Source organism: Triticum urartu, unplaced genomic scaffold (genome assembly GCF_003073215.2).
Source record: "Triticum urartu cultivar G1812 unplaced genomic scaffold, Tu2.1 TuUngrouped_contig_4149, whole genome shotgun sequence".
Classification (NCBI taxonomy): Eukaryota; Viridiplantae; Streptophyta; class Magnoliopsida; order Poales; family Poaceae; genus Triticum; species Triticum urartu.
Window position 1 is genome coordinate 16,885 of NW_024114714.1, and position 26,956 is coordinate 43,840.

Consider the following 26,956-nt stretch of genomic DNA (forward strand, 5'->3'; position numbering starts at 1 on the left):
GCAATAGACCTTATCTAAAGCACCCTACCCAAGGACATTGCCCTACAGTCAAGGACATTTAAAGGACAGCGGATTCTGTCGACTTAAATCACCACAGGACACCATCCACTCAACGGAGAGTTCACTCGGATATCCCAGTTCCATTCGACCAAGATGTATTCATTTGACCATACTAGAAACCACTTGGAGAACAGAAGATCTAAGGTCACTCTGAATGATAATGGTCGGGCGTTCACTCTGTAGTCTTAATGATCATTTATGTGACTTTAATGCTGGCGTTACCAGTAACGTTCCTATCTTTATGTACATTGAACCCAGTGTAACTGAGGGCCGGAAGGGTCTGGCGAACTCTATATAAGCTAACCCCCTCCTCAGGCACAAGGGTTCGCACCCCTTGTAACTTCACGCATAATCCAATCGACCGAGCCTCCGGGCACCGAGACGTAGGCCTACTACTTCCTCCGCGAATGGCCTGAACTCGTAAATCTTGCGTGCACAACTTCACCATAGCTAGGATCTTGCCTGTCCATACATACACCCTATTCTACTGTCAGACTTAGAACCACGACACCTGCTCCTACCGCGAGCCCTTGCGTTGTCTTGCCTGTGACCGCTTGGGCCACGGCGCTTGTTTCTACACTACGCACGATGAGCCGCCCCCTTCTCCCCTGCCCTACCCTCCGCCTTCCTGCAGGCCGTGCTCGGGGTGCTCTGGGCTGATGTGGTCTCCCCCCGCCGGGATAGCCCTCCTCACCTCCCTGCTTCGCCTCCGCTGGACATGGCTCAGCATGGCCTTGGCGCGACAGAGTCCAGGCCAGAGGAGGACACCTGCATCATCGCGGCCACCTTCGACATCGACCGCGACCGTCGCACCTGGGAGCAGACGGCCGCCATCGTCTGGGCGGTGGACGCCCCTCGTCGCTTGGCCTCGGCTGTGGTGGAGCGCCTTCTGCGTGACCGTCTTTGTCTGCGGCGAGGTGATTTCACCGTCAGCAGCCACTACCCGGAGGAGGTCCTCCTCAAGTTCGAGAGTAAGGAGCTCTCCACGCGGGTCTTCATCAAGCCATGGAGGCCGCTAGCACACACGCTCGGCGGGGCCATGCCCTTCCGCGCGCGCCTCATCCTCAACGGCGTGCCCGCCTACGTCTGGACGCACTCCATCGTCGAGTGCGTCATCGGCCGCACCTGCGCACTGGACGTCATGGACGAGCGCTCCATCTCCATGTCGGACACACGCTACATTGGCCTCTGGGCATGGATGGCCAATCCAAGCAGGATCCCGAAGGTGGTCAGACTGACCTTCACGCCGCGTGCTCCCGACAGCGTCACGATCTCGGCCCGGCAGCCGGCTGATAACCCACAAATATAGGGGATCAATTGTAGCCTCTTTCGATAAGTAAGAGTGTCGAACCCAACGAGGAGCTAAAGGTAGAACAAATATTCCCTCAAGTTCTATCGTCCACCGATACAACTCTACACACTCTTGACGTTCGCTTTACCTAGAACAAGTATGAAACTAGAAGTACTTTGTAGGTGTTGTTTGATAGGTTTGCAAGAATATAAAGAGCACGTAAATACAAACTAGGGGCTGTTTAGATAAAGACACAATAAAGTTAGTATAGCGAGTGTGGAAAAGTGGTGGTAGGAGTTGCAAAATTGTCCCTAAGCAATTAACTACTTTACTATACCGATAGAAGTTTTATGTGGGAGAGGCCACTGCTAGCATGTCATCCCTGACTTGTAATTCTATGCACTTGTGATAGGAACTATTAGCAAGCATCCGCAACTACTAACTTTCATTAAGGTAAAACCCAACCATAGCATTAAGATATATTGGTCCCCCTTCAATCCCGTATGCATCAATTTCTATGCTAGGTTGAAGCTTTTGTCACTCTTGCCCTCCAATACATAGTCCTATCAACATGCAACTAACCCTATGGTGTGATCCACGCGCGCGCTCATATGATGGGCACCAAAGGACAGCAACATAACCACAAGCAAATTAAACCAATCACAGCAATTCACCAATTCCCGATAGGACAACGAAAATCTACTCAAACATCATAGGATGGCAACACATCATTGGATAATAATATGAAGCATAAAGCACCATGTTCAAGTAGAGGGTACAGCGGGTTGCGGGAGACTGGACCGCTGTAGATAGATGAGGGGAGGTGATCGAGATGTTGGTAAAGATGGCGGAGGTGTTGGTGTAGATTGCGGTGATGATGATGGCCCCAGCGGCATTCCGGCGCCACCGGGAGAGAGTGGGAGAGAGCCCCCCTTCTTCTTCTTCTTCCTTGACCTTCTCCCTAGATGGGAGAAGGGTTTCCCTCTGGTCCATGGCCTCCATGGCGGCGGAGGGGCGAGAGCCCCTCCGAGATTGGATTTGTCTCTCTGTCTCTCTCTATTTCTGCGTTCTTGATTATGCCCTTTCTCCTTTTCTTATATTCCCGGAGATCTGTAACTCCGATTGGGCTGAAATTTGGACACGATTTTTATTCAGATATTGGCTTTCTTGCGGCGAAAGAAGGGCACCAATCGTCTTACAGAGTGGCCATGAAGGCCCAGGGAACGCCTGGCCCCCTGGGGCGCGCCCCTCACCCTCGTGGGCCCCTTGGGCATCGTCTCGCATTGATTCCACTTCCCAAAGTTCACATATATTCCAAAAAAATCTCCGTCAGTTTTTATCCTGCTTGGACTCCATTTGATATGGATTTTCTGTGAAACAAAAAACATGGAACAAACAGGAACTGGCACTGGGCACTGGATCAATATGTTAGTCCCAAAAATAGTATAAAAAGTTGACAAAAGTATGTAAAAGTTGTAGAATATTGGCATGGACCAATCAAAAATTATAGATACGACGGAGACGTATCACCGGCGCGTTGCCTGCATGGTGCCACCTTCCGCATCATCGTCCACCTGCTGCAGGTTGAAGATTACACCTCGGCCCCCCTCAACATGGAGGCGCACGATGGCCGGCAAGTGGCATAATCCCCTCTGACATCCGTGTTCCCGCCTTGCCACCGCGCAACCATCGACGGCCACACTCCTGTGTCCACTGACGACTTCATTATTGTCGGTGTCAAAACCGGCGGATCTCTGGTAGGGGGTCCCGAACTGTGCGTCTAAGGTCGATGGTAACAGGAGACAGGGGACACGATGTTTACCCAGGTTCGGGCCCTCTCTATGGAGGTAATACCCTACTTCATGCTTGATTGATCTTGATGAATATTAGTATTACAAGAGTTGATCTACCACGAGATCGTAATGGCTAAACCCTAGAAGTCTAGCCTGTATGACTATGCTAATGAGTATATCCCTTCCGGACTAAACCCTCCGCTTTATATAGACACCGGGGGGATCTAGGGTTACATAGAGTCGGTTACATAGGAAGGAATCTTCAAGGTTGATCGCCAAGCTTGCCTTCACGCCAAGGAGAGTCCTATCGGACCCGGGTACAATCTTCGGCCTTCGTATCTTCACAGCCCATCAGTCCGGCCAATGGATAACAGGTCGGACGCCCAAGGACCCCTTAGTCCAGGACTCCCTCGGTAGCCCCTGAACCTGGCTTCAATGACGAGGAGTCCAGTGTGTAGATTGTTTTCGGCATTGCAAGGCGGGTTCCCCTTTCCGAACTCCAAGATAGTCTTCATATGTAATGATTGTATCCGGACTTGTATACACAATTGCACAGGATATAATATTTCACGAGTCCAATCCGCTGACAACTTTTTGCTAATATGACATCATGCCTGCTCGGTCATTATTTTCGAACCGTTGGCTAGCCCACCGTCCCACGTCTCGAGACGTGGTTTTATTGGCATGCCTTATCCAAGCGGAGATCGTGTCCCCCTTTTTTAAGGGATTCTTATCAACCCGGACGTGGGTAACCCAACCGTCACTTGGGTACAACTCCTTGGGAATAGGCAAGTTTTGAGGCCCAGGAGGAGACTTTCGATATTCGCGGTCTTTATAGGGGTATAGACCCGTCTTTTTCTTTCACGCTTGCTTCTTCCTCAACCCTTGCTACTCCGAGTTCCAACACCCGGGTTTCAATCGTCACAAGCTCCAATCATGTCCGGATCCAGCCGTCAAGGCCGGTGGGTGGCTTCTTCTGTCATGAAGGGAGATATTGCAAAGCTCCGGGCGGCGAGGTATCTGACCGCAGAAATCCTTCATCGGCTTCCTGCCGAGGGGCAGGTTATTCCCACCCCCAGATCTGGTGAGAGCGTCGTGTTCGTATCCCACTTCCTCCGCGGGTTAGGGTTTGCACTTAAACCCTTTGTCCGAGGGCTCATGTTCTATTATGGGCTAAATTTTCATGATCTGGCCGTAGACTCTATTCTTCTTATCCTAGCCTTTATGGTCACGTGCAAAGCCTTCCTCTGAACTCCTCCGCACTTCGGCTTGTGGCTCATGACCTTCGATTTGAAGCCGCAAGTGACAGAGGGGGAGCAGGCAGAGTGTGGTGGTGCCACAGTGAGCAAGCTCGCTAGCGCTGTTTGGTTGAAAGGATCCTTTGCCAAATCTTCCGATTTATGGCAGCAGAGGTGGTTCTATATCACCGAGCCCCGTGGCTCCAAGTGGGCAGTTGCGCCCACATTTCGATCCAGCCCCCCAATTCAGCTTGCATCGTGGATTAATAAGGGGTTAGACTGGGGATCAACGGACGAGGTGCAGGATCTGCAAAGTCGCATCCGAAGCCTCATTGAGAGGGACATCAATATCATCAACATTGTTCAAGTAATGTTAGTCCGCCGGACCCTACCGTGCCAGCGACGGCCTCTCCGCATGTGGGAGTTCAATCCAGAAGGGTTGCGGACTCTTCAGCACTTCTTTGGCACTACGCACAAAAGAATGTGGAGATTATTTTTTGGGAAACGAAAGCAATGGCCAGACACCACCGAAGGTATCGGCCTAGACTGTAACCATCCGGACACCTCGGTAAGTACCCGTTGGCCGAACACCTCATAATCAGATACCCAGTGGTAAGACACTGACCGAATCATCCTTTGTCAGGGCTGGATAAAGAAAGTGGAACGGATTCGGTGTCCGGCTCCCCTTCCCGAAGACTTAGCTAATCCTGTGTTAACAAGGATGCTGGCCTCGGCACCATACCAGGCACCGGCAAGGGAGGGCAAAGAGGAGAGTGAGAAGACCCGGGATGACCTTTGTTCCGGAGGTAAGTCAGACACTGAGTACGGACAAATCGACCTTTCCTCGCCTGAAGACAGAGGCGAAAGAGGAGCCAGTATCCCTTCTCCGAGTAGGAGGAAAAGGGCCGCCTTCGAAGGTTGGAAGGGGCGGTCTGCCAAGAGGGGCAAAGATGCCACCGTCGAGCGGCTTGGGTTTGGAAAGCAACGCCATTGAACAGCTCCGACATAGGGACAAGCCCTCGACCAAACCGTAAGTGAATCCGGGGTACTTTGATAGCGTCCTGCTCCTTTCCCGTTACCGAAGATATACGTAACGTGTCCGTGTATTTTTACAGGTCGGCACAGAATTTTTCTGGGCAATCCTCTTCTTCGGGAGGTCTCCTCCCGGAGATGATGGAAAGCGAGACGCCTCCCCCGACCTCCTCGCCCAATAAGGCGGATGACTCTGAAGTGTCATCGCGGAGGGTTTTTCTTGATCAACAAGCTATGCAGGGGATGAAAGAGGCAGTACCCGAAGGTGGACCTCCGACCGTTCAAGATTCTGGGGCCAATAATAAACGCCTCGGACTATCCGGCTTGCAGCCAACGATGATTCTGGAGACAGGTGAATGGATTCCTTCAAAGGATGGTTGTGCTCCTGGAGCGGCTTCCGGAGACCTGGCGGCGCCAGATATATTGCGGGACATGTTGCGAAAAGCATCTGTCTCGGGGGAACAGTGTACCTTGGTGGGTATAGTGGTTGAGAAGATTGTGTTCGCGAAGAGCAGATTGAGTGAAGCCTTCATGAGCCTGCTAAAAGGCTTCGAGGTTTGTGATATAATGTTTTCAGCTATTTTTATTTGCAAGATGCACCTGTGTATAGGTAGTAGCCCCTGAGACTCGGGTTGGCTTCCACTGGGAAGTGAACGGAGGATCGAAAAGAATTACTCAAGGACTAATCTGATGAACTTGAACACAGGCTGCTTCCCCCTTTGCTACTTCCCAGACTATGGATATTGCCGAGCTACAGCGGAAGCTTGATGTAGCAGGGGATGACCTTGCGTTAATCAATATGCGTCTTGACGAGTCGCAAGGTATGTATTCGGGGCAATCCCCATACATTTTTGTGGTATAAGCATGATGCTAAAAGTTATATACTGGAATATGCATGGCTGCAAATGGTGCTGCCGCCATTGAAGTTCTTCGAGTGGAGCTGACCCGAGCCAAGGAGCTGGCCCGGGCCAAGGAGAAGGCCCGGTGTAGCAACGCAGCTGCCGAAAAGGCATCAGCTGAGTTAAAGGCCGAACAAGCTGCACGGCGCCAAGACGAGGAGAAGATATCCACGATGGCGCTCGAACTAAAAAATGCTACTAGCCGCTGTAAATTTCTGGAGAAGGAGAATAAAGCCAAAACGGCTGAACTGGACAAGGCCTTACAAGAGGCGAGAGAAGTGCGGCCTGAATCCAGAGCAGCCCGTGAGGAGATCCGGCAAGCTGGGGAGATTGCGGCTGGTAATCCCTTTTTGCTACAGACTAAGTTTGGCGATCTGAACTATGCTCAACTTAACCGAGTGTGGAGTTCTCCGGACGAGTTTTTAGACTTGCCGAAGAGTTCTTCCGATGCGGCGTAGTATTACCAAGCGCGAGAGGGGTACGCAAAGGAGATGCTTTTCTGGTCACAGTTTGGCGCATCAAAGCGCCCTCTGTTGCTGAATGAACAGATGTCCCAATGGGCCGAGCTTCATAGGATATCCGGCGCTGCCATGAAGAAAATCATAATCCGGTTGTGGCCAACTGAGCCTGTTCTGAATATCTACTTCGGTTTGGTGCAAAGGCTTGTTGACGCGGTGCCGCGTAGTGACGCTGTGAAGCGGTCGGCGTGCATTGAGGGTGCATAGATGGCTTTTTCCCGAGTCAAGACATTCTGGGGGAAGATGAAGGCCATCGATGTTGCGGCGAAGAGTCAACCCAAGGGCAAGGACTGTCCTGAACCGGAGCTTTATTTTGAAGAAATCCTAGAGGCCGCCCGCTTGATAGAGGGTCAGTGCTCGAAAGACATAATGTTCGAGTGAGGTGTATGAGAATTGTAAAAGACAATTTTATATTTAATCTATTTTTATGTTTTGCTCGAAAGCTTGTATTCCTCCTATGCGGCCGTTTTAATATAATCTGAAAGTTTTCCAGTCGTCGGCTTCAGCCCCCTCGTAGGAAGTACGGTGGTGTTCGGAAAAGCATTTAATCTGAAAGTTTTCCGATGGAGCGGAACGTAGGGTAGCAAGCACAGGAGTCGGGCCACCAAACTATTGACCCAAGACAATGATTTGGAGCTGATGCATATAAGGCCAAACTTGCGACGCCAAAGTACGCTATAGAGTTGTTCGGACTTTTGTTGGCAACTCATTTATTCCCATACCAAGCCCCTGGCAGGTTATGCCAAGGTATATCTATGAAACAACCATAGGAGCCATATTCATTGGCGAAACAACACGGATGATTAATTTGGATACTGTTTACAGGGAACTGAGCGATATGCCAATGACTACTTTATATATGTATAAAGACCACGACCCCGGCTATTTGACATGCTCGGGGTCGGAGGCGGAGGAAGAGGCATAGTACAGGCTTGAAATAAAGACTGTGGTCTACAAAAAGTTAGTTTGGACCTCCTGTTGCACATCTGTGCCGCCTGTCCTCGGCGAGGGGAATCCTTGATGGAAGTAGCCCCTTAGGTGAGTGTACGGATCCGAACTCCGATAGAGTCAGTTTTAGATGTTTGTCCTGTTCGTCACCTGTTTTGAAGAGATAGTGAAGGAAAAAATAAAAATAAAATAGATAAAAAAATGTTACGAGAATGCTTTCAGGCTTGTCTGTAGTGTGCTTCCGCCAATGCCCATGGTATCTTGAGTGCGTAGTGATGTATGCATGGTACAAATTTTGCAGGTATGCAAGGTGGGCGGCGGAAGCCGGACTGCTATTTCCGCTCCGGGAGTAGTCGATCCTCGGGTGGAAATTGCTTCTGACCCCCGGTATTTCATTGGTGAACCTCTTTGTCGCCCCTGTCGCCTGGCGGCCTCCTCCCCTTGTGTTCGGCGTTGAGCTTGTCGGCCTGCTTAAAGACCCAGCAGTTTCTGTTGGTATGATTAGTTGGTTTATCGGGGTGGCCGTGAATCTGGCAAGGTCGGTCCAATATCCTGTCTAGGTTGGATGGTTCGTCTCGGTTCGCCTTGAATGGCTTCTTCCGTTGACTGGGCTTGGGATTGCTGAATCCGGCGTTGACCGTTGTGTCACGTGATCTTTCATTATCATTGCGACTATTGTATTTGCTTCATCGTGGCTTGCCGTTGCCGTCTCGGATTTCGGAAGTGCCCGGGTCGCTGGGACAGTGCTACGAGCGAGCCAGCTATCTAGCACATCACCCAAGGGCAAGTGTTGGAAGATGTCTGCAGCGGTGAACTCGAAGATCAATAATCGATCCAGCTCGGAGTCCGCAGGCGTACGTGGTTCGGAACTTGTAGCCGGAAACGAGTCCAGAATTCTGTTGACGCGGATATTGCAAGGTGTTGAGTCTATGTGCGGCTCCAACGCAGCAGGCTCTGTGGCCTTGGATGTGTGATCTGCTCCGGATCTAAGGCCATAGCAGTTGTAAGAACCATCTCCTGAATGTGGTCCGATGACAGATTTAAGTCATGTTCATCGGAGCGAGGGGGAGCGATCGCCGCGATCTCAAATCCGTTGAAGATCAAGTCTCCACGGATATCCGCGACGTAGTTCAAGCTTCCAAATCTGACCTCGTGGTCAGTGGCGTAGCTATCGATCTGCTCCAGATGGCCAAGCGAGTTGGCCCGCAGTATGAAGCCACCGAATAGGAAGATCTGTCCGGGGAGCAAGGTTTCTCCTTGGAAAGCGTCACTATCGACGATCGAAGGGGCCATCGAACCTTTCATCGATGGCACAGTGGAACTCTCAATGAAAGCACCAATGTCGGTGTCAAAACCGACGCATCTCGGGTAGGGGGTCTCGAACTGTGCGTCTAAGGTCGATGGTAACAGGAGACAGGGGACACGATGTTTACCCAGGTTTGGGCCCTCTCTATGGAGGTAATACCCTACTTCCTACTTGATTGATCTTGATGAATATGAGTATTACAAGAGTTGATAAACCACAAGATCGTAATGGCTAAACCCTAGAAGTCTAGCATGTACGACTATGGTAATGAGTATATCCCTTCCGGACTACACCCTCCGGTTTATATAGACACCGGGGGATTTAGGGTTACATAGAGTTGGTTACATAGGAAGGAATCTTCATAGTTGATCGCCAAGCTTGCCTTCCACGCCAAGGAGAGCCCTATCCGGACCCGGGTACAATCTTCGGCCTTCGTGTTTTCACAGCCCATCAGTCTGGCCCATGGATAACACGTCGGACGCCCGAGGACCCCTTAATTCAGGACTCCCTCAGTCATCCCTGGCGACTTCGACTCCCGCGGCACCACAACGCAGGGTTCGCCAAGTGGCCTTGCCAGTGGCGGCGGCACCGGTGCCTCTCATGAGCCGTGTCCGTGGCGGAGTGATGATGAAGGCGACGACTACGACGACCGGTCGGGCGGCCCTGGTGACAGACGGGCTGGGCGCGGCCATGGCGAGGCCGTTGCGTGGCCCCGCTCACGCTTCCCGCGAGGCTGGCCGTCGGGACAACGGCGGACGGCGCGACGCGGCCGAGTCCTCCGCGGCTGTGGGCTGCTTCAGGAAGATGGGTGTGGTGGCGGTGGCCGAGGCCAAGGTCCGGCTGGTCTTCGGCGGCAAGGAGGCTGATGAGCGTCTCGCGCTGCGCGAGGTTGTGCTTCGAGAGGCTGCTGAGCTGCGACGCCTTATCGCCCTGCCAGCTGCGCCTGCCACGGCTTCGGTCGGTGTCGATCTAGCGCCGCCTCCGCCCGAGGCCATGGGGAAGGAAGCCTGGTTCGATGGGGAATGCAGTGCTCTGGGAGCGCTCAACATCGTTGACGTCCCTCCGGGTTTTGGCACTCTGCCTCCTCTGTACGGCTTGGAGTCTGCGATCCGCTATGCTTCTCCCGTGCGCTCCGAGATGGCCGCGGTCGACTCGTCGCCTTACTATGGCCTAGCTGGACGCACTCCGGTGGCCTCCCCCCTGCCACCTGCAGCGCTCCTAGGTCCCTACCTTGCGGCCTCCCCTGTCTGTGCGGGCCTAGTGGGTGCCACGGCTGTGTCGCCGGTGCTGGCCTCCTCTCCGGCCTCCCCTGCCCAGGCGGGCCACCTTGCCGCCGCTGTTTCGGTGCCGGAGGGTGCCTCCACGCCTACTGCCGACGCGGTGCCGGGGGAGTGCTGCCACACCTGATGTCGGCGAGCTCGGCCGGTTCCTGGACTCCATCGCCGCACCCCTGCAGCACCCCTGTTGCCTGCCCCGGTGCCGAAGCCAACCAGGACTCGAGGAGCCACAGGCCTCAACCTCTCCTCGCCTCGCAGGAGTGGGAGGATCGCTCGAAAGAAGACGCGGCAGTGCCTTCAGGGCAGTTCGGCGGTCCAGGAGCTGATTGCGTGTGCCTGCAACCTGCTCGGCCCGGAATAGGAGATGGATGCCGGGGTTCAGTCTGCCTACGAGGTGTTGTTCAACACACCACTTGCTGCTCCAGTCATCCAGGCGATCGAGACTCTGGCGAAGCATGTCAAGGCGGCCAAGACCAAGCCAGGAAAGAAGACAGCAGCCGCCAGTGAGGCCCCTGGTGTTGCCAATGTGTAGTTCTGCCATGTGTGTCGTAGCTCACAGCTCTGTCTTTGCTGCTTCCTTTCGAGCTCTTCCGTCCCTATGTTTGGATCTCTGAGCCAACGGATCCGCATCCTGGCATCCCCGGGTGCCTCCCCAATGCATGTAACTTGTCTTCGAACCCAGCGTGAACTCCATTTTCTCATATGGCGCAACCTAATGTCAAGCTTATGTGCTGGAATGTGCGTGGCCTTAATGCCCCTGCCCGTCGTGACGTCGTGCGTGACCTCATCCGTGACTACAATGCCACCATTGTGTGCCTCCAAGAGACTAAGCTCGACCACGTCGATGATACTCTAATCGCAAGCATGCTCGCTCCCTCTTTCATGGCTAGCTACCATGTCCTCCGGGGGGGTGATCATGGCCGTCTCTGGCGCTTAGTTCCGCCATTTAGACTACCAGGCCACGCTTGGTTCCATCTCGGCCCCCGCCACCATGCTAGCTGACGGCGTCCACTGGACCCTCTCATGTGTTTACGGCCCTCAGGGGGAGCAAGAAAAGCTGCTTTTCATCAACGAGCTCAGGGGGCTGAAGTATATGGTGAAGCCCCAGTGGCTCATTCTTGGCGACTTCAACCTGATCACCAAAGCGGCTGACAAGAACAACCTGAACATCAACAACCGCCTCATTGGCAGTTTCTGGTCTGCGCTAAATCACCTACAGCTAAAAGAGATGCGGCTTTTAGGCCGTAAATTCACTTGGTCCAATGCTCAAGAGAACCCGGTGCTAACCAAGATTGATCATTTCTTCCACTCCGATGATTGGGATGAACTTTTTCCCAATGCTCACCTACAGGCCATCACGTCTGCATGCTCGGATCATGCACCGCTATTCCTCCTTAGGGACACAGAGGTGCGGCGGCGCTCGTCCTTCAAGTTTGAAGAGTTCTGGCTTCGACTACCTGGTTTGAAGGAAACGCTGGTCGCGGCCTGGGATAAATCAGTGCAGTCAACCAATGCAATCCGCAAGATTCACATCAAGTTGACACGGACTGCAAAGGCCCTCAAGAAATGGCAAAGATATACAGTCGGAGTCCTCAATACTCAGATTGACATAGCAAAGGAGGTAATCTGGAGGCTTGACATGGCCGAGGAGCGGAGGTCCCTCTCCCCTGCAGAGCTGGAGCTAAGACGCAGGCTTAGGCTTTCTTATCTCGGCCTCCTTTCCTTCCGGAAGGTTAAGCTGCGCCAGCGCGCACGACTCACGGGTATCAGGCTGGGCGATGTCAACTCTAAGTTTTTCCATGCCAAGGTAAATGGGCGCCGGCGGAAAAACTACATCCAGACGCTGCACTCGGACTACGGTGTTGCCATCACGACAGAAGATAAGGAGCAAGTGCTCCTTTCCCACTTCCAAGACCATTTAGGCACCCCCATGCCACGGCTCTCAAGCTTAATTTGGGACAACCTCGAGATAGCCTCGCATGATCTCTCGGAGCTCGATGCTCCTTTTGACGAGGATGAGATAAAAGACGCGGTTTTCTTGCTGCCCTTTGTCAAACCGCCTGGCCTAGACGGGTTTATTGGAGCCTTCTTTAAAGCTTGCTGGGAGATCATCCGGATTGACATCGTTCAAGCAATACTCCAGCTTACTTATCTCCGCGGAGATGGTGCCTCCCTCATCGACTTAGCGAACATCATTTTGCTCCCAAAGAATGCAGACGCTCGAGTGGTCGGAGACTACAGACCAATAAGCCTCATTCATAGCCTTTCCAAGATCTTATCCAAGCTCCTCGCCAACAGCCTGGCCCCGCTCCTGCCAACGCTGGTCTCCAAATGCCAAAGCGCCTTCGTGCAGAAGTGCTCCATCCACGACAACTTCTTGCATATCTTGAATCTCATAAAGGACCTGCATCATCGGTGTTGGGGAACGTTGCAGAAAATAAAAAAATTATATGCTTCACCAAGATCAATCTCTGGAGTCATCTAGCAACGAGAGAGAGGAGTGCATCTCCATACCCTTGTAGATTGCGAGCGGAAGCATTCAAGAGAACGGGGTTGATGGAGTCGTACTCGCCGTGATCCAAATCACCGATGACCAAGTGCCGAACGGATGGCACCTCCGTGTTCAACACACGTACGGTTGGGGAAGACGTCTCCTCCTTCTTGATCCAGCAAGGGGAGGGAGAGGTTGATGGAGATCCAGCAGCACGACGGCGTGGTGGTGGAAGTAGCGGGATCCCGGCAAGGCTTCGCCAAGCGCAAGCGGGGAGGAGAGGTGTTACGGCGGGAGAGGGAGGCGCCAGGAGCAAGGGTGCGGCTGCCCTCCCTCCCCCCTTTTTATATAGCGCCCCTAGGGGGCGCCGGCCCTAGGAGATCCATCTCCAAGGGGGGGGGGCGGCGGCCAAGGGGGGTGGCTTGCCCCCCAAGCCAAGTGGGGCGCCCCCCACCCCTAGGGTTTCCAACCCTAGGCGCAGGGGGAGGCCCAAGGGGGGCGCACCAGCCCACCAGGGGCTGGTTCCCCTACCACTTCAGCCCATGGGGCCCTCCGGGATAGGTGGCCCCACCTAGTGGACCCCCGGGACACTTCCGGTGGTCCCGGTACAATACCGATTACCCCCGAAACATTCCCGATGGCCGAAACTTGACTTCCTATATATAAATCTTTACCTCCGGACCATTCCGAAACTCATCATGACATCCGGGATCTCATCCGGGACTCCGAACAACTTTCGGGTTACCGCATACTAATATCTCTACAACCCTAGCGTCACCGAACCTTAAGTGTGTAGACCCTATGGGTTCGGGAGACACGCAGACATGACCGAGACAACTCTCCGGTCAATAACCAACAGCGGGATCTGGATACCCATGTTGGCTCCCACATGCTCCTCGATGATCTCATCGGATGAACCACGATGTCGAGGATTCAATCAATCCCGTATACAATTCCCTTTGTCAATCGGTACGTTACTTGCCCGAGATTCGATCGTCGGTATCCCAGTACCTCATTCAATCTTGTTACCGGCAAGTCACTTTACTCGTACCGTAATGCATGATCCCATGACCAAACACTTGGTCACATTGAGCTCATTATGATGATACATTACCGAGTGGGCCCAGAGATACCTCTCCGTCATACGGAGTGACAAATCCCAGTCTCGATCCGTGTCAACCCAACAGATACTTTCGGGGATACCTGTAGTGTACCTTTATAGTCACCCAGTTATGTTGTGACTTTTGGCACACCCAAAGCACTCCTACGGCATCCGGGAATTACACGATCTCATGGTTTAAGGAAATGATACTTAACATTGGAAAAGGTCTAGCAAACGAACTACACGATCTTGTGCTATGCTTAGGATTGGGTCTTGTCCATCACATCATTCTCCTAATGATGTGATCCCGTTATCAATGACATCTAATTGGCATAGTCAGGAAACCATGACTATCTGTTGATCAACGAACTAGTCAACTAGAGGCTCACTAGGGACATGTTGTGGTCTATGTATTCACACATGTATTACGATTTCCGGATAACACAATTATAGCATGAACAATAGACAATTATCATGAACAAGGAAATATAATAATAACCATTTTATTATTGCCTCTAGGGCATATTTCCAACAATCGGAACATCACGGGCCTCTTCCTCAAGCTGGACATTTCAAAAGCCTTCGACTCCTTCAATTGGGCCTTCCTGCTAAAGGTCATGCAACGCCTCGGCTTTGGGCAGCGGTGGCGAGACTGGATATGTCTCTCCCTGTCTTCCTCTTCTTCAAGAGTGTTGATTAACGGAAACCCCGGAAGGATGTTCAGACATGCAAAGTGCCTCCGTCAGGGAGATCCGGTATCTCCGATGCTTTTCATCCTGGCCATTAACCCTCTCCAACAGATCCTACAACTCACCTCCCGATGCGGCATCCTCAAACCCATTTGTGCAAGAACGGCCAGATCTAGGATCTCCCTTTACGCTGACGATGCGGGCATCATCGCGAACCCAGACAAGGATGAGCTCCACGCCATATATGCAATCCTGAAGACAATCGGGGAGGCTAGCAGACTGATCACAAACTTGAGCAAGACCGAGGTCTTCCGGATCAGATGTGCCGGCATTGACCTCCAAGATGTGCTATCAGTCTTCCCTACCAAGATCGCCACCTTCCTGGGATGCTACTTGGGACTCCCCCTGCATTATCGCCGCCTTAAAGGGGTTGATCTTCATCCCTTCATCGATAGGTTCGTAGGCAGACTACCAGGATGGACAGGAAAGCTTCTCAACAAGCCTGGCAGGGTGGCACTCACTCAGTCTGTCCTCACGGCCATGGCCACCTTCCACATCACAGCTCTCAACTTGTTGAAGGGGACGCTTAGAAAGATCGACAAAATCATTCGGGCCTTCATCTGGCAAAAAGAGGACCAAGCTCAAACTTCGGGAGGTCACTCCTTTGTTAACTGGAAGACCATCTACCGTCCAAGGCATCTGGGCGGTCTTGGGATCATGGACCTGGAGAGATTTAGCCGCGCCCTGCGCCTCCGGTAGCCTTAGCTGCAATGGACTGACCCAGAAAGGCCATGGGTGAAATCGGAGCTGGCGTGTGACGAATCAGATATGAGCCTCTTTCGCGCATGTACCTCGATTACGCTGGGCAATGGGCAGAAGGCGCTGTTTTGGCATGACAACTGGACCGGTGACGGTCCGCTCAAGCTTCTTGCTCCACAGCTCTACAAGATTTCCTCAAGAAAGAACAGATCAGTGCACAACGAGCTCATGAACGAGAACTGGATCAGGGCGGTGGCTAGACTGCAGACCATTCAGCAGCTAGGTGAATTCGTGTCTCTATCGAATAACATTAGTCAGATCACCCTCCTCCCTGACCAAGACGACACCATCCACTAGAACTTAATTAACCACCTTGGGGACATACTCGGCCGCCTCTGCCTACGGCGCGCAGTTCCTTGGCTCCTACTCACGTTTCGACACAACCAAGGTCTGGTCCGCAAACGCTGAGCCCAAGTGCAAGTTCTTTGCTTGTCTTTCTCTACACGGAAGAATCCTCACTGTGGATATGCTAGCTGTGAGGGGATGGCCTCATGATCCCAGATGCCTGCTCTGTCTCCAGTAGCCTGAAACAGCAACTCACCTCTGCAAAGACTGCCCCTTCACGGTCGCGGTCTGGAACCAAGTGAACACTTGGACTAACGAAGGCGTTCCAATCTCGGGCTTCCTCCCCGAGCCAGGAAACGTGTCAGACTGGTGGGACAAGACTCTCATTTCGCAGCCCAATCAAGTGCGCAAGAGGCGCAGTGGAAGAATCATCTACACGGTATGGTCCATATGGAAGGAGCGAAATAGGCGGGTGTTCACTGGACTAAGGTTGACGCGTCGCGAGGTGGCGGCTCTAGCCCTAGACGCAATCAATCAGCGCGACCTGGCGTTTGCTGGCATCCTGCCAACCGCAGGCATTGGTTAATCTAGTTTCTAGGTGGGTTTTTTGTGGTTTCTGCGACGTTCCCTAAAAGCGCTCGCCCTTAATATTCAGTTTAGACGGTCGCTAGCGGGCAATCGTTGGGAAGAATGGCTCCATCTAGTTAGGAGACTGATGGAGGTTCAACTTTCTCACCAACCCAATGGATTACGCTGGAAGTTGACTAGATCTAGAGTATTTACAGTTAAATCAATGTATATTGATTTTATTAATTCGAACTCCATTCCAACTTCCAAGTATGTCTGGGCTGTCAAAGTTCCTTTAAAAATTAAAGTGTTTATGTGATTTGTCCATAAACAAGTTATTTTAATAAAGGACAACTTGATAAAGCGTAATTGGACAGGACCTACTAGGTGTAGTTTCTGTGATCGGGATGAGACGATTAAGCATCTATTCTTTGATTGCCCGTTGGCCAAAGTTCTTTGGCGGACGGTCCATATTGCTTTTAATATTACTCCACCGACTTCTGTCAACGCATTATTTGGGATATGGCTTAATAAGGTTGAGCCTGACTTAGCAAGACGTATTCGGGTTGGAGTTTGCGCTTTGTTGTGGACTACCTGGAATTGCAGAAATGATTTGGTTTTTAACAGAACATCACGGATTCATTTTTTACAGGTTATTTTCCGAGCTACGGCAGTGATCCGTTCATGGTCGCTAGTCACTTCGATGTAGGCCAGGGAGCATTTGGTTGCTAGATCTAACCGTTGGGAGATGGTAGCTCGGGATATCTTCAACCGGTTTGGATGGCGGTCATGTAATAGGATAGGCAATTAGTTTACCTCTCTATTTTTAGCTAGCCGGTTGTGGCGTCTTTTCCTGGCTAGTTTGTGTATCTAGCCATTTAGGCTCTGTGTGAGCTGCCTTTTTCTTTTTTTGAGCTGAAGACTTTGGAACCTTGTTGGCACTTTTTATTATTTGGTTAATAAGATGGCCGTATGCATCACTCTGATGCAGAGGCCAGGGAGCCCCCCTTTTCGAAAAAAAAAGCGCTCGCCCCTCTGTAAATTGCGTCCTTTCGCCATCTCTTCTATAAAAAAAGGCAGTGCTCCTGCCGATTCCTCAAAAAAATAGTTTTAAATAGCCAGCTATAGCCTTTTCAGTAGGATGCTGCTAAATGATCGTCTGCACAAATAATCCGCTATAGTCCGCTATAGCTGGTTTGGAGGCCCGCCGCTATTTTTGCTATATATTTAAAACATTTCCTACCACTATTAGGTGGTTGCTTTTGTGTACGAACTGGACACAACACCACGTCGTGGTTTACCAACAGCCACTGTATAAAATACTGAAAATAGTGAGCTTCCAAAGGTGAGCCAGATGCGAGGTACGTATATTCAGAGCTAAGGAAGCCATGGAACGTCACGATTCGAATGCCTTGTATCAAACTATCAACTGAATGTAACTACCGCTGTCCTATAGATAACTTTTGCCGTACCGGGCGACGAGCCTCTCGAGCGCCTCCCGCATCCACAAGTGCTGGTATCCGTCCATCACTTGCTGGGTCGTTGCCTGTACAATCCAATTGCAAAACACACGTTTAGATGGCTTGATTTAGTTTTGCCATGGCACACGTTTGGATTGGATGTACCAATGACATGAATTAAAGAAGCGAGATTTAAAACGTGCTAACCCAGGTGCGCTTGCGGGACGCCATCTCGGGCCACCACTCGAGCTCGTCGGCGATGTGGAAGGGGAACATGTATACCTCGCAGGTGTCGTCATAGTGGCGGCTCTTGTACAGCCAGCTGCCGAGCACTGGTCCCGTGTGGCCTCGGAGGCCGGCCTCCCAGAGGGCACTGCGCCGGGCCGCCTCGTCCATGGACTCGTCCAGCATCCAATCGCTCTTGGGGAACTTCTTGCCGTGCCCCTTCCGTGAGCTGATCACCAGCACCTCCAGCTTGCCGTCGCTGCTGCATACCCGATACGGGATGCACCCAATAACGACGGGCCCGCCGGTGCTCGCGCTGTACCGTTGCAGGCCCTCCTGCATCACCACACAAACAGCCACCGATCAAATCTTTAGCTAGATGCTCGTTTCTATTTGGACAGAGGCGGCTATGTGAAACTCATACTCCCCACCACACAGGTTTAAGAAAGGTGGTCTGAGTTTCATCCGCCAATGTATGATCCTAGAGTTCATTCTTATAGAGTACTATATTACTATAATCGATCTCAAACAAGAATTACAAAGTACTACATGGACTTATGAAAAAACACTGTTATGACCAAGGTTTTGGATCCCAAGTGGACTTTTTTTTCTCGCGGGGCAGCGGAGTTCTCGGTTACCACCGTAACCGCGAAATATCAGAAAAATTTCGTATGGAATTTAAAATGTGAATTGAAATTCAAAAAATTCTATCATGCTCTATGTTATTTCTGAACCCCTTTGCGTCAGCAAGTACATGCTAGCGCGTTGGTTAGGTCCTACAAATCCTTATCTTGCCTTGAGATCGAGGTATGAAAACCTGTTGTGGCCTTATTTTTTTGCTCATCTCCCTTTTTACACTGAAAAAGGGTGCAAAAAAGTGAATACACAAGACTCGAACCCGCGACCGCACTAATCGACGAGGAAGCACACGCAAACAAGTAGACCACTGCTGCCCATGCGTTTTCGATGAGTTCCTGCTTTATTTAACCAGACTCTGCACGTTTAAATTCAAAATTTACAAAAAGCTTCGAATTTTTTTGCTCGGTACATAGATTTCTCATGGGGTAACCAGGAACTCGGTATCCGCCCGGTATCCGAATTTTTCGCTCGGTACCCAAAACCATGGTTATGACTAGTATTTGAAATGGGTTTTAGGAAGCTGAACTGCCTCCGGAAAAACAGGATTGTAGCAACGCGGAAAGAAAGCACCGCGGGTTCCCTTTGCAAGCCGCCGGCGCCGCTGCTGGTTCCCTCTCCCTCTGCCGACCGCTCCGTCGGTGGGAGGGAGGGGGGACCTCGGATTTGTGCGTTGGAGGAGTTCTCAGTAGGGTTAGGGTTGAGGGAGTCGCTGCCGAGGCCGTTGCAGCGGCGTCGCGTCTGAAAAAGTTTCCTTGGGCTCTGTTCGCGGTTAGACGGGGTCCTTGCCTTCGTCTAGGAGCCAGCAGGGTCAGGGTACCCCGGACCTCGCCGAGGTCGCGGGCAATTGTGTCTGGAGGTCCACCGGCACTGGCTTGGTTGGTCCTCGGATGGGTGTCGGTTGTGTGGAGACAGAGTTTTCTTCTTCCTCATCATTGGTATGATTTCCACCTGCGTTTCTTCCTCCTTCTTTGTGCTGCTGCTGAAGGGATATCCTGCTTTGCCCCGGCAGTTGGCTCGACCGTGTCGCTCGAACCGGATCCTAGTTCTCTTCCAGTTGGAAGGGGCACATACATCTCTACTCAAAGCCACAAATGACCAAGGCTGGTGCAGGCACGTTGGATTCATATGCGTGTCCTTGTGTTTTCGGCGTGGGGATGAAGAAAAGGGCGAGCAGCATGGTGGCGATTATACGCAGATGCTTGTGTTGTAGGGGTCTTCTCACAAGATTTAGGGATGATGACATAGAGCTCCTTAGATCTTTGTGTTTTTTTGTGAATTGAACATAAGCATACTTTCTCGAGAAAGACTAGTATATGAAATGCATAAATAAGTGACGTACCAAATTGTGCAAGGTTAAAGAGAGAAGGATTTGGGGGGGGGGGGGGGGGGGGGGGAAAGGGGGGCTAAAAAAATAGCCCACCGGAACAATTCATTAAACCGTGGGTCGCACGGTAAAGGATAGCGGAAGCATACAGTGCACACGAGGCGCAGAGATTACACGGGCGAAGGCTCAAACATACAGGACTTAATCCATCCACTTTCTGGAGGGTGGGACGAGCAAGTGATTTCTGATAATTTTTGGCCTGTTGACGCTGCAAGAATTTTGCGCATCCCATTGCCGTCTCACGGGCTGCCAGATTTCATTGCTTGGTCTTTTACAAAGAACGGTTGCTTTATGGTCAACTCAGCATATCGAGAAGTATGGCGGTCGGAGTACACAGCGAGGGCACATATTAATGAAGGTGTGGGAAGACTTGATCAGAATCTAGTATGGAAGTCTTTATGGGGGAGATGGTGCCTCCAAGAGTTCACATATTCACTTGGAGGGCATTGCATGGATTTATGCCTTGCCTTTGTGTTCTAGCTAACAGGCGAAGACTCCTCTCATATGTCCGGTTTGTGGTAAGGATCCAGAGGACTTACGGTCTTACGCCATATGTCGTTCACATGCGACAGAGCGAAGGAGGTGTGGGATGCATTGGGTTTACAAGAATACATTGACCCGTTGTTGGATGAGCGGGCGGGTTCAGCTATTCTTGAGGAGCTGCCGTGTGCAGAGATGCCAGGGGGTCGGCAACTTCCAATTGCGAATGCAATTGAAACAGTGATGGTGGCTCGGTGGTACCTATGGTGGGACCGATGCAAGAAGTCACATGCTGAAACTGTAGGTTCGCCTGAGAGAATGTCGCTGAGTATAAAAGGCATTCTGGCTTACTCTCTTGCTCTGAAAATCAAAAAACCGAATAGACAGAGTAGGTGGGTACGGCCGCAGCAGGGGTGGTAAAATTAAATGTCGATGGCAGTTTTCTTGTGGATCAGGTGATGGGGCCACAGGGGGCCCTGCTATTGATGCTCCATCTATGGAAGTGAAAGCTCTGATGGAAGGGTTGCGGCTTGCTGAAGATATTTGAATATTCTCGCTGATGCTGGAATATGATTCTATAGAGATTGTTAATGATATACTTCAGCCTTCAGAGTACCAAGCTTCGGGTGCAGTTATCACTGATGATTGTCGACAGACGATGACTTCTTTCGCCAGGGCAACAATTTCACATTGTGCAAGGGAGAGCAATGTCGCGGTGCATGCGTTAGCCCAAGTCAGTTGCCGAAGGAAACATACTGAGTTGTGGTGTGAGAAACCTCCTGATTTTCTTATTCCTTCTATTGTAACAGACATGATTTTGGTTTAATAAAGGTTGCCGAACTTCAAAAGAAAACCAGATACAAAAAAAAAACAAGTAGCAAGCCACGAGGAACATGAAAACGAGAAGGGGGGCGATCCGAAACCCTGGAAGCCGGCACCAAAGCCTCAAGACCAAGCTAAATGAGGAGCAACATGAGAACCTGGCGAACACCGAGAGCAAGAACCACCAGGACGGAGGAATCGATGGGATCAAGCACTAGCCAGTAATCATCACCGGCACGGCCGGAAGGCATCGAATAGCCGAGACCGTGCGACAACACAGGTGTACTATCCGCGAAAACCGAAAGGCGGAGCATAGCCGAGAGCCCGAGACCCCACGACAACAGTGTGCCACCACTAGGTCAAAGGGCGATGCGCAGCGGTAGCCTCCCCAAGACTTTCTATAGGTTGATGCCTAAGCCAGCACGAACACATAAGGTCAGTGCCGAGCCTTGGGCTTGCGAGGAAACCAGAAGGAAGAGCCGCACGATGCAGACCAAACTCCATGGCGATACCTCCAAGAAGAAAAATGATGTGCAAGATGCCGCCATAGGCCGAACTGGCCGGTGAAATTGGATTAGAGATTTTCCTCGGGGTATTGAGTGTGAGGTGGGGAGAAGAGCTAAACAGAGACGCCTCCAAGGTGGAGCGCAACGCCCACAGACACCGCTGTCCACAAAGCCCGACAAAGCTTGCTACACAAAACCGTGAACAACTAGCATCACCAACTCCACAACGACCACCCGATGGCGGGGGTGGTGGGGGTCGCCGCCCGAGTCGCTCAGGGAGAGCGACGAGGGGGCCCTTTTCCATGGGTCTCGCGAGAAGTGAAAGAAGGTTATTCTTGTCTATTATACCTTGCGAACCTTATATCCCAAATATTTAAAAAAACACGCGAAATGTCTTATATTATGGTATGGAGGGACGAGGGAGTATATGGGGCTGTTCGGTAATGCTCCGCTCCACAACTCCGCTCCGGGAGTTGGCGGAGCTCCAGTACAAATTCGCAGAGTTGCAGATTGGCCGCTCCGCAGATTCTGGGAGTGGATGACTACCGAACAGGGCCTATATCAGTGTTTCGGTTTATGCTACTCCCCATATGCAGCATACAAGTATATGCTACTCCCCATATGCAGCATACAAGTATATGCTACTCCCCATGACACTACACTAGTGTTGAAAAATGTCTTATATTATGGTACGGAGGGAGTATATATCAGTGTTTGATACAGTTATGAATTATTTCGCTGTTTACTTGCTTCGATCAAATTGGTAGCGCCTGACCCACTAAGAGGTAAATATTTAACCCATATTCACTTATTAGGAAGCACGTTGCAATATGGTTTGGCAAGTCCACCATCTATGGTGCAAACAGTTTGATCCCAATACAGATCGTTATTGTAGTTTAAAATGGATCATAGACGAGAAATACAAATTCAATGCATTTTGATAAACAAACACAATGTAAAGCAACTCCATAATTAGTTTTTTTAATGGAGGTTGAAACCTCCGGCCTTTGCATCCTTGTGAATATGGGTAAACTCAATAAGTAAACGTAAAATATAAGCATATAAAAAATCATTTGATGAATAACATCTGAAATGCATAGATGAGTGACGTAATAAGATCAAATCATATAAGGTTAAAGAGAAGATAATCAAACAAGTACTTCCACTAATTTTATGTAAGGTACAACACATACACAAAGCAAGGAAATATATACATGTTGCTTGAAAATCTGAGTTAGTGTAGTTACCTCAATTGTTGCTGGGAAACACAGTTTGGGCTTGTTTTGATTCATGGAGACCTCTTGCCCAACAGCATTTCTCACATTTTGCATTGCCTGTTTCTTGCCTTTGATGAATTTAACATGGATATGCTCAAGGGAAGAGAGGTTCTCTAAACCAAATACAAAATCACCAAACTGAAGCAATGTGCCCAGCACATTATTAAAATCTAATCTCAAGGTATGGAGACTTTTCATGGCTCCTTGGGAAAACCTCAATTCCATGGTGTCACACGTGAGACTGAACCTCGTGAGACATAGAAATGGGTAATTACTGCCAACAACCAACCGTCTGTCTCTGGCTTGTGTAGGTTTCTTCATTTGTATGTGCAGTTCAATAAGAGAGGGTATGCTCCCAAGGACTTGAAGGTCCTCCTCTCCCAGTGTTTTCACTGTGATACTTAGGGACAACAGGGAGCACATGGAACACAACAACCTTGGCATTGCACAACCAATGCTATTAAGCAAGTGTACTAACAACAATTGTGTTAGTTGTATAAAGGTTGGCGGAAACTCTGCTATTTCAGTGGAACTTATGTCCAACACTTGCAGAAACTGTAGATTTCCAATCTTTTTCGGGATCTTAGTGACGGAAGTGCTCTTTAAACTCAAATATCTCAGGTGAAACAAATTACAAATATCCTTCCAATAATTATTATCCACTTGCTCACAACCAGTTAAATCTAATACGCGTAGGACTGGTAAACAAGTAAGTGTTGGCAATAAACTGAAAGCTCGACTAGACACCGTAAGTGTCCTCACAGGGGACAAGTTCATGGTTGCCAGCTGATTAGAAACTTCGCCCTTTCTGGACTGCACTGAAAGTCGGCGTATCTTACTTGGTAGATATTTTGGATGCTGACAACCTACTGTTGTTATAAAATTCTCCTCATTTGATAAGGAAGTGATGAGGTCACGCACCATATCATGTATGCGACAAGACCGCACTTTTTTTGCATTGTCAAATTCTACAGGTTGGACCAAGCTTTTATTAATGAGCTCGTCCAAGTAATGCTCTCCTACTTCATATAAGCACCTCCCCTGTTCTATTTTCATAAAGCCTTCACCCACCCATTTCCATATCAATTGCTCACTTTCGATCTCATAATCTCCTGGATACAAACTAAGATGCAGTAAACAAGTCTTTAGGTATGGAGGTAGGTCAGAGTAACTAACAGATAATATCCTTCTCATGTTCTTCACATCATCATGACTATTGTCTAGCCCCGAACTGATAGATTTGTACACCTTGGACCAATACTCATGTGTATGTGCTCTTCCCTTTTTACTGGATAGCAAGCTACCAATGGTAATGATAGCTAACGGCACTCCACCACATCTATCTAAAATTTTCTCAGATACTTCAACCAAATGATTAGGTGGTGATTTGTTCTCGGTCTCATATATTCTTTGGTAGAACAACTTTCTTGAGTCAGCAACAGAAATAGGTTTTAGCCGATAAACACCCCCAGCTTGCTGGGCAACATCAAGAACCCGAGTTGTTGTGATTACTCTACTTGCATGCTCATTCGCAATCAACACATACTTGATATTTTCCCAGACAGATTTATCCCATATGTCGTCAATAACAATCAAGTACCTTCAATTAATAACAGAACACATATATTATAAGGCTATTTAAGTTCTCATGCATTGAGCAGAACTGAGCTATGTAATAAAGTTTAACTTAAATGACAAAGCAAATATAAAACCGCAGAGTTCTGCTTGTGGCGCGCATGTATGAAACATTGAGGAACACATATTCACATGCATACCTCTTGATTTCAAGGAATGTTCTTATCTCATTGATGAGCTGTTCTTCACCCCACGATGCCTCATTAATGTTCTGGTACGTGTGCTTGTCAAGTTGATGGAGCAAGCTCTTGAAAATCCGCTTCATGTTAGGATTAAGAGACACTGAAATAAAAGCCGCACAATCAAATTGCGGTTTTTGTGTTTTAATATCGACTTGCCCTTTCATCTTCTTATACACTGCATTGGCAAGGGTTGTCTTGCCTAATCCACCAAATCCAACAATAGAGACCACCTTGAGCTGTTTCTTCGAAACCTCGTCTCCCTCTGTCAACATCTCGACTACCTCAAGGCTCTTCTCGTCAATGCCGACGAGCTCCGTCGCCTTTTTATACAAGGTTGACAGGCGAAGGGTGTCAACAGTTGGACCAGGTGGCTTGGCAGGAGCCTTACCGTCAATCTGGTACCTTTTACGCCGCTCACTGATCTCCTTGATGTGTCTCTTGATGTCTTCGATATCGATGCCGACCTTGTGCCGAATCTTGCCCTTGGTCAGCAGGCTGAGGCACTTATCAATGAAACCCCTGAAGCTGTGCGACTTCTCTGGCTGTCCATGGGTTTCGATGTGCACCATGAACTTGTCAATGTTATCTTCGAGGTCGTATGATAGGTCCCTCACATCCTTGGCCCAAAGCTTGATCTGCTTGTCAGGCGGCTGGTCAATTGGCGCCTCAGAGATCTCAACCAGAGCCGCCTCCATATGCTCCATCTCAGCTTTGAGGAACATGATCTCGCCTTTGACACCCTTGTGAAGGTTGTACTCCTTGGTGATCAGGTTGGCGAGCTTGGGCAGGAGGGTGCCCATCGCTCCCGTCACGACGGCGGCCATGCTTGGTCGCACACGTTATCTCTCTTGTTTGTGGAAGTTGGCGTTGGTGATCTACTTGGTGAAGTAGAGCAACCCAAAGAGTGGCAGCATAATAAATTAGTCTGGTCCTTTCAAAAAATAAATTTAGTCAGGAATCAGGATGATGGCTAATAAGCCAAAACTTTTGTTAGAAATCCAGGACAAATATATTAAACGTCCTCGGGACCAAACAAAAGGGAGAGTGAACCTATGGTGAAATTTTTGGAAAAACCTGCAGCCCGGTCTTAATTAGTTACAGGGCAGATATACAGCAAATCTGCATTTTTTTTGAGGGCTGACAACAAATGAATCGTACGAAAGCAATGAGACATGTTGCTTTGCGTAACATGAGTAATCAATCCTGTGTAGCATGATGGAACTTAACAGCATCCTAAACAGGATTGCTTAAAGAGCAGCAGCAGATCGGGAGGAAAATTTGCTCAAGGGGAAAAAGAAGAAGAAGGCGATTACCTATCTACTTAGTACATACTACAGCAGCAGATCTGGAGGAGGGCACTCTTAACTTGGACTTGAGAACCGACCGCTCATATCGCCGTCGTATCGAGCCAGAGGAGGGGCGCTGACCGGCCGCCGGCGGAGACCTCGACGGAGAAGGAGGCGGACGCTGGATCTCGCGCGGAGGGTAGGGGGTGGAGAGTGAAGCAGCTAGCGAGTGAGGCGGGCGCTCTCATGAGAATCTAGTTTGGCCGACATGAAATGGTGGAGAGACTGTTGAGAGCGACCCTTTCCTTTCTTTTTCTGATTAGTCTCGCAGCAATGATGGAAAGAAAGATTCCGTGTACGTATCTATCCATCCATAAAGATAGATAGAGCTTTGCGCGGTGGAGTGGAGTGAGGGACCAAGGAACACTGTTCTCCTCGGTCGGAGCAGTCAGGGTCACATGTGCACTCTACTTCATTGCGTTGCATGCACACGACGAGCAGCAATGTTGACACATGGGCAGCTGGGGAGGTGATGTAAGAGGAATTTTATAGCCCTCCTTGTATTTAATTACCCGGAGACTACACGTCTTCTTGATATCTGGCAGTACGACCGGGTCGTACGCACGCACACATGAGACCACCCCAAGCACTTGACATCTGGCAGTACAAATCTCAAAGCATGCAGCATCACCTTATCTAAACTGGAGACCACCCAACCTCTCCCACGCCCCCACTCCTACCGCCG

General features: G+C 50.2%; 1 protein-coding gene across 3 annotated transcripts; it reads right to left on the minus strand.

Moving 5' to 3' along the window:
* Positions 1-17,608: 17,608 nt before the first annotated feature.
* Positions 17,609-26,663, minus strand: LOC125527507 (disease resistance protein RGA5-like). 3 transcript variants are annotated; one of them, XM_048692020.1, is made up of 5 exons: positions 26,239-26,663; positions 24,884-25,800; positions 23,079-24,708; positions 17,983-18,336; positions 17,609-17,861 (listed from the first exon to the last, which is right to left on the minus strand). In XM_048692020.1, the coding sequence occupies exons 2-5, from the start codon at positions 25,747-25,749 to the stop codon at positions 17,766-17,768; spliced, it is 2,946 nt and encodes a 981-aa protein (XP_048547977.1). In that variant the 5' UTR covers positions 25,750-25,800; positions 26,239-26,663; the 3' UTR covers positions 17,609-17,765. The 3 variants fall into 3 exon arrangements, with proteins under 3 accessions (XP_048547977.1, XP_048547975.1, XP_048547976.1); XM_048692018.1 differs by having other exon boundaries at positions 24,884-25,850; positions 26,239-26,662; XM_048692019.1 differs by having other exon boundaries at positions 24,884-25,856; positions 26,239-26,662.
* Between the last annotated feature and the right edge of the window lie 293 nt (positions 26,664-26,956).